This window comes from Phoxinus phoxinus (assembly GCF_949152265.1).
Source record: "Phoxinus phoxinus genome assembly, chromosome: 19".
In the NCBI taxonomy this organism is placed as follows: Eukaryota; Metazoa; Chordata; class Actinopteri; order Cypriniformes; family Leuciscidae; genus Phoxinus; species Phoxinus phoxinus.
Window position 1 is genome coordinate 21,453,560 of NC_136894.1, and position 8,449 is coordinate 21,462,008.

The window sequence follows — 8,449 nt, forward strand, 5'->3', positions numbered from 1 at the left end:
GTATATAGCGTACAACACGTTATAATCATTACACTTGAACCAAATTAAAATGAATGACCAGATTCACGTCTGAATGTTCCGAGCAGACAATACAGATAATTTGTGAAGAAAAGTCACACAAGTGAAATGCACACTGATTTTATATATTTACTTTTTTTTCTACACTACATGCTGCAACGATGTAATTAGGGGCCATGAAATCAGAGCTAGAAAACTTTTATTTATTTAGGCGATTTTATTTCGTTTTTATTTAATAAACGTAATTGTTTATTTAATCTTCTGAATGAATGTGCACTAGGCTACGTAAATTATATTGTTTTGTTTTCCCCTTAAACAATGCAAATTATTATTAGCTCTATAATTATTCCCATCACATGTGATAGTAGCCTATACTGGTGTAAACTTTCAAATGTAGTCGTAAAACCGTGTTCAAGTGTGGCTTCTTCGCCAATGGTGCGCTCTCTTTGTCTTTTTTAGACTCTTTTCTCCGCTCCGCGCGGGGAAATGCCAAGGATGTTTCTTTCCACAACGAGCTCATAAATCAAAGTCTTTCAGGCAAGCTGACAGCACCAAGACAATCACTGCATGTGAAACGTCTACCCAAATAAGCGTTTTCACTCTCTGTTTATCATTGAGAAGATTTTGGATCATGAAGTACAACCCACGTGGACGGTTAATAATTCATTTTTATTGCCGTTTTAACACCCGGCATTAGGATTACACAAACCACTCATAAACTATTTCATTGTGCGTGCCATACGCAGTTTGTCTTAGTCTCTTTTAAGCTTTTTTTCTTGTCCTCCTAACCTGACTGAAATATTGTGATAGAAATGGTTTATAACAAAAAACCCTTTTCAAAAATAGTTTAATATTAACCAAATATAGCCTAATTATAATAAAAGCAGTATTTTTATGTTCCCAAAAATATTCCAGAAAAATATTGTCTCATGTGAATTGACTGCAATAGCCTAGGCTAGGCTTGTTTTTTTGTTTTTTTTTTACTTCGGATTCGTAGTCACATTTTTGCTTTAATCCATTGGCTGTGAAGCTGTTTTAATGTTCTTCTATTCTATACTCTGGAATGCTCGTTTATAAAGGACCATGAGTTTAAAAAAGAGTGCTAAAAAGAGGGGATGAGAAATACTAGGCCGTCGGAAGCGTGTGGAAAGCGCCATTTTGAGGATAAAAAAAACATTGGACATCTGTAAGAAATTTTCCCCTTTTCATCCACAGGGGGCGCATGTCTTCCTGCTCCATCAGGCTAGTTAGTATATATAGTTATACTCTCTCTTGCTTATGATAACTGATCGTTTTTTGACCACTGATCACAAAACACACATTCAGCAAAACAAGCAATAAAGATAATTTATCTTATCGAGTAGCCTAGCCTTTGTAACAAAGTCCGTTTCCTTTTTGCCGGAAGTTGAAATTCACATAAGACGCTATGCAATCGCTTAGCAGTAATAAGCTACAGTGGCACAGACTTTTAAGGCTCAGCCTTATTAAATTATGAAAACATTGTAATGAAAAGATAGTAAACAAAAATAATACAATCAGGTAGCCTAATCAGTTCAGCATTTTATCTTTTTGACAAAAGATGATGCAGCTACAGCCTAACAGACTCACAAAGCAGCGCAATTTACTCAGGCTGGATAATAAACCATAAGGAAAAAAAGACATTCCTTTACATTATTTTCCTGTGGTTCATCCTACCTTACGCATGTCTTCAACATATTTCCCCACAACAGTATGTTGATGCTGCCTGGACGTTTGTCTGTGAGACACTTGCTCCTCTGCCAGCGAATCCATCCTTTCAATTGGGGGTTAAGGTTGGACTACGTCATGTTGATCGACAAGAGGTCGGCATTTACATAAGTCTGGTCTTTAACGACAACCTGTCAGTGCAAGGCCACTTAAGATCAAGATGAGACAGAGCAACTGATCACTGGCTGACCCAGCCCACGTGACTGTCACTGGTCATTCATATCACTAGCGCGCGGGCACCCCTAATTCACGACTGATTGAAGGAGGCAGAAGGGTGGCTCGGCACAACCCCGGGTGAGTGGTGAGACGTTAATCAGTCCCGGGGCCCAAATATCTGTCAGTGTGGCAGCCACGCGCAGAAACGCACAGGAAGATGCTACAATGAGCACATTCTTAGATTTCTCGTCCATAAGTGGTGGTGGAGACGGAGGTGGCGGAGGCTCGTGCTCAGTCAGAGCGTTCCATGGCGACCACGGACTTTCAACATTCCAGTCATCGTGTGCTGTTAGGGTAAACAGCTGCAGTGGGGACGAGCGGTTCATGTCCAGTAGATCATCACAAGAAGCAATTAACCCTCAGCCACATCAAGCCGCCTCGTACCAGTCCCCCGGGACTCTGTCAATTACCTACAGCGCCCATCCAAGTTACGGGACTCAAAGTTTTTGCTCCGGATACAGTCACTATGCCCTAAATCAGGATGTGGACTCGTCTGTGAGCTTTCCCCAGTGCGGCCCTTTAGTTTACTCTGGAAATATTTCCTCCACTGTTGTGCAGCATCGTCACCATCGCCATGGTTACAGTGGCGGAAACGTTCACCTCCATGGCCAGTTCCAGTACGCCTCAGCCTCATATGGTAATAGTGCAGATCAGGCGAACCTGACGTTTGTGGCGGGCTGCTCAAATCCGCTGTCCCCACTGCATGTGTCTCATCACGATGCATGTTGTTCACCTCTATCAGATGGTGTGCCCACAGGGCAGACATTTGACTGGATGAAGGTTAAACGGAACCCGCCAAAAACAGGTGAGTGCCTGGAGAACTTTCAAATGTCAATGTCTGTTTTTTTGACTGGTATAATATTTATGCTCGATTGAAAAAGAAAAGTATTTTCCAAACACACCCTGGTTATGTAAAATTTTGGGGGGGCTAGACTGAGAGACTGATGTGAAATGCATGCGCACTCATTTTTAAAATCTGTTTTCGTCTCTCTTCAGGAAAAGCTGGGGAATATGGATTTGGTGGGCAGCCAAACACTGTACGCACCAATTTTACCACAAAACAGCTGACAGAGCTTGAAAAGGAGTTTCATTTCAATAAGTACTTGACTCGCGCGAGGCGTGTGGAGATCGCGGCTGCGCTCCAATTGAACGAGACTCAGGTGAAGATTTGGTTCCAAAATCGCCGTATGAAGCAAAAGAAACGCGAAAAGGAAGGTCTTTTGCCTAAATCTCCTTCCGAACTGAAGGATGGTCTCGAAAAAGCCGAGGACGCATCCGAAAAGTCGCTCTCCGTCTCCGCACCTTCCACGCCCTCTCCCACTTCCCCGCCTGTTGATGCCTACTCCTCGAATTAAACGGCGTTTGTTCTGCCAACCTGTTATTGCAGAACTGTTACTCTTGTTTCAAGGTCATTGTCAAAATCATCATATGACATACAGAGACCATTGCACAATTTTGTTTCGACCTGGACCATTTTGACCACTCAGTGTATTTACGTGCTATTTTGTGTTATTGTGAAATGACTGTTAATAGTATTGGGCACCTTGTCAAGCACCTATCAAGTGGATTGTGCATTTCCGTGCACAGTAGCAAATGCTGCACCTTTACACATGTATTTTGTCGGACTTGTACACCACTTGTCAAAATGCCTACCTCAAGAACCAAAAGAAATAAGCCTAGTGCAATATATTTAAGTAATTATTAAGAGAGATTAATCAACTGTAACTCTCGGCAATTGCTTGTTTGAAGAAACTGGCAACTTTTCTGGACCGTGCATAGTGTTAACCCTGATGTTGTGAATGTGTTGTGAGAACATGATGCGCAATTATTTTAAGTTGTCGTTGGTCATACTGAGTTTTATCAGTCGGAGATGAAAGCACAAGTCTCCGTTAGAAACATGCTTTAGAAAAAGATCAAGATACGGGTGAATTAAAAGTGTGAACTAAAAATGATCATACAATTTGTTTGAACACTGGTCCTTTACTCTTGATTATTAATGCCTGTCATATTCCGCACACAGCCACATTTAACTTTCAAAAACCTATTCATGACAAGGCTACCTTTAGCTTATAGGCTACATTTGAACCCGACCATCTACAATATTTAACGTTTAGATAAATGTGTTCATTATAGAGTTTTTTTTTGGCTGGACTGTTATGTTTGAGTCATCGATTTGCATAATCTAACTCTCTGGCTCCGTAACTGATGTATGCGTCCGCGCGTTGTTTCTTCCTCAGGGACAAAAATATATTGGCACATGGTAAGCATGTTTATCCACGAAAGAAGATGCGCAGTGGTGTCACCATCATTCGTGATGACAACCCGATTGACCTGTTAGTTTATCGAAGGCAAAGAAGGACAGGGGGGTGAACATCGATTAAATCATCTCAACTATCGACAAGAATGAGTCCGTGTTGATGACGTGTGTTTCCTCATATCATATCAGTTTTGCTCACAGTGTGTCGAGTGAAGCAGTAAGAGAGCAATATAAAGAGCAAAAAGTCTGACCAACAAATCTGCCCACCCTCTCTCGCTCTCTCTCTCGCTCTCTCTCTCTCTCTCTCTCTCTCTCTCTCTCTCTCTCTCTCTCTCTCTCTCTCTCTCTCTCTCTCTCTCTCTCTCTCTCTCTCTCTCTCTCTCTCTCTCTCAATTTTTTTTATATACAAACTGTATATTCTATCACACCAACCCTACCCCTAAACTGAGAACCATCACAGAAAACGTTCAGAATTTTTAATTTTTTAATAAAACATTGTTTGGTGCTTTTAAGACATTTTAATTACGAGGACTCTGGAAATGTCACCATACGTTCATGTTGTAATACCAGTGTAATAGCCTACCCATGTCCTTATACACACTAACCCTACCCCTAAACTTACTCACTTACATCACACAAAACTTTCTGCATTTTACATTTAAAAAATTCGTTTAGTTATCTTATTTACTTTCTTGAGTACAGTGAGCGCGACAGTCCGACATTACGCACGCTGCAACCCGATCACACTATACGTCTCTATAGCACGCAGTGTGTTTATCGTGTAATTTATACGCGAAAATTAGTTTTTACGCGCATAGGATACGCATGGGTTGGTTGGGTATAGGTTTAGTAGTGGTGTGGGGTGCGTGTGTATTATGTTTGGGAATAGTGGTGTGGGGTGCGTGTGTATTGCACGCAATGAAGTGCGTATCAAATGCACGCGAAAACTGCGTATCATATTCACGTAAAAACTAATTTTCGCATACAAATTTGCGCGATAAACACACTGCGTGCTATAGAGACGCATTTACGTGAGAACAGGCTGACACAACGGTCTTGACTGAGCTTCACCTTTACCTTAAAACCACCTGCACATGAAGGTTGCCTAAATATGTTCTAGTCCGGTTGCGTAATTTCTTCTAAGACTCGACGTGTGTTTGTAGCTATGTTTAAAACAATAATCGTATTAATGTATTTTAAAATATTTAATATTAATGTAACTTTTTTTTTATATTAATTGTAAAAAAAAATCTGTGTTTTAGTTAAAGTCAACTATAACGCAAAAATATAACCCTCTTTGCAATTTTTATGCATTACCAATAGTAAAATATTTAATATGTGGGCTATGGTTGCATTGTGTTAAAGTTGAACAAAGTTACCCAAATCATTTGATCAAAATAACCATAAATAATAAAAAGCAACATTTGACAAATAGGCCTAATTTAGCTACAATTAGCCTAGGCCTAGCTATATAAAACCGAAGCAAAAATCTGAGGAAATAAAGCCAAGTCAATTTAAAGTCAAGTTATCTCCATGATGAGATTTAAATGTCTTCCTTTCGCGTCTCTAATCGCCAGACTTAAGGAGGAAGGCTCGTGACTGTGAAAACATAAATGCGATCATTTCCGTTCAGGCACGCCAATGACCAAAAAAAAAAAAAAAAAAAACTGGCTACAAAAAAAGTGAGAAACGTTTGTGTTACCTTCATCATAGCCTATATACATCGTCAAATTTTGCGACATTTAAAGGTTATTTTGACGGATAACAAAGGATTAAAAACTGAAATAGGCCTATTTAACTGAAATGTTAATTAAAATGAGACACGATTATTATTAGCCTATTATAATATAAGTGGTACATTTGTTTATTAATTGAGTTATTTAAAGATCTCTTTTAAACTAAGAGCAAATTCAACTCTATTCATTAGCTAATATAATAAGAATGTTTCTGTTTTGTAAAAATATATATATTTCGGTAAAAATGGATTCTTTCACGTGGATATTTATTTAAAGAATAATTGTTGTGGCATTGCATTAAATGTTGACCTGACCTTCGAAAGAAAACCCCGGGGTCATTTAGCCTAGGCTATCGGTCACTGAGAGATAACATTTTTGAGATCTTAACACTGAGTGAGTGCTATCATACCATAATATAGGCTATTTCAAGCGAAAGAGGCCGTAATTTACATCTCTTTATACAAGGAATTCAAATTTACAACAAAAAAAGAAAAAGAAAAGAAAAGTCATGGCACGTTTAACGCAATTCGCCACCTTGGAATTATAAGGTTCTATCTGCATTCTGACTGGTTTTGAGATATTGAGCTTTAAAGTTTTTACATTCCATTCGACTGTGCAGAAATAACCTTTTTATTTTCTAAAAAGGTTATTTCTTAACCTTCCATTTTATTTTCTAAATAAAAAGTTCCAAAATATACACAACTTAGAAAACAACATCACATAATGTAAATAAGTTGTCACAGAATACGAATATGTGAATAACTCAATTTTGACAAAAATGTCAGATAGAACCTTATAATCCCAAGGAGACGAATTCCATATAGGCCTATATGGCAATCAATGATTCTAGCTATTAAATATATATGATACCTGTAAATAAATAAAATCTACCTATTTATTATATAGATATATTTATATAATCATAAACCCTTTCCTATTTAATTAAATATTTGCCAATTAACATTCTCTTCTATCTGACTGAAAACTAAAAGATTTTATGTGACTGACCATTGAATTAGGAATAAATAACAACAACACTGCAACACATACTCCACGCATTGGCCCATTTGAAATCACATGTCTTCTACAGTCTTTTTCTTTGTCTGTGTTTGGGCATGTTTCTGAAGGTGGAACACCTATTGGTCACTTTGGATTATGCACGTGAGAGAGAAAGAGAGTGCAAGAGGGAGAAAAAAACAGTAAGGTCGTCTAATGCTGACGCTGTTGTGGGTTTGACGTTAAAAACTTATCTCTAACATGAATTCATTTTATCTTAGTGGACTGATCCTAAAACATATTCATTCTTATGAAAAAAACTATTGCTCTAAACCTCAAAAAGTGCTATAGTTTTTTGTCTGTGTGTTTGGTTTATAAAAAGTTACATTTCACTCAGTTCTAATCTGTTACCTCTGTTTTTTTTAAATAAAATAATGTACTCACTCTATATGGAAATGAGCCCAAATTTCTAAATCAATTTGTTTTCATATGTGTAAATAAGGCAAACCTGAAGAATCAAGACTAAAACCTTTTATTTTCCTGAGGTCTTACTTTGATCAGACACACTCTTAGCAACATAAGATTCATAAAATTCAGCCAGCAAAACAACCTAGTTGGGCAAGTATATTCTTAAAAGATGCTTGTGCAACTCAAACTTCAGACTTGCGTTAAAAACAATAGCATATACGAAAACATCTCCAAATGTCCATCCCTGCAGGCAGCTGACAATGGAAACCGCATGCTAGAGAGCAATGAACAAGACATGTTGTCTCAGGTCATTAAACACCTTAACTTTTACAGTCTTCCTTAGTGTTCGTGTGATTACGTAACCGTCCTGTCAGTAAAACAAATTGTGTAATGATAACACACACAGAATATACATATTAGACATAGACATATTCTCATTGTCATACATGCAGCCTATAATTTAGCCTTAAAATTGATGAGAGCAAAGCTGATATAAGAAGAACATTACAGAGGGGTGTTCAAGCGAGAATCAGAAAGAAAAAGAGGAAGAAATGGGGGGTAGAGAGAGGCAGACAGAGTAAAAAGGACAGAAAGAGAGAGGTCCATCCATCACACTGTCTTAACCTCACGGTGACCCCAGCCTGGCAGCCAATGAGGCACCTCTCCTCTGTGCAGGAGATCGGGTAACCGTGGAGATGGACTGAACGTTTTAGCATGCTCTTTTTGTGCGATCTGTCAACACCTCCCAGAACGTCTCGCTACAACTTAACTGATGTGAGTGCCACTACTTGATTGAAATGACTAGACCCACAATAACTTAAATACACAAAGCATCTTAGATCATATCCATATAAGAACACAACCATTCATATGGGGGGGAGCGCTCATACACACACAAACTAATAGCCTATTCATTTTAGAAAATTTCTGATCTGAAAGGTTCATGCTTAAACCGATCATACATTTAGTAATAAACTTGTTTGATGCTTTTTTAAATGTATGGCATAAGAAT

General features: G+C 38.3%; 1 protein-coding gene across 1 annotated transcript; it reads left to right on the plus strand.

The window, feature by feature from the left end:
* Positions 1-2,137: 2,137 nt before the first annotated feature.
* On the plus strand, positions 2,138-4,001 carry hoxa1a (homeobox A1a). Its single transcript, XM_079589962.1, has 2 exons — positions 2,138-2,785; positions 2,977-4,001. Exons 1-2 carry the CDS (start codon positions 2,146-2,148, stop codon positions 3,333-3,335), a joined length of 999 nt encoding a protein of 332 aa, XP_079446088.1. The 5' UTR covers positions 2,138-2,145; the 3' UTR covers positions 3,336-4,001.
* The last annotated feature ends 4,448 nt before the right edge of the window (positions 4,002-8,449 follow it).

What these genes read in the sequence shown, in the direction of transcription:
- hoxa1a (XM_079589962.1), top strand. Translation starts at nt 2,146, where the DNA reads ATGAGCACATTCTTAGATTTCTCGTCCATAAGTGGTGGTGGAGACGGA. An exon ending in ACGGAACCCGCCAAAAACAG is followed by an intron (nt 2,786 to 2,976) that starts GTGAGTGCCTGG and finishes GTCTCTCTTCAG; the next exon opens with GAAAAGCTGGGGAATATGGA.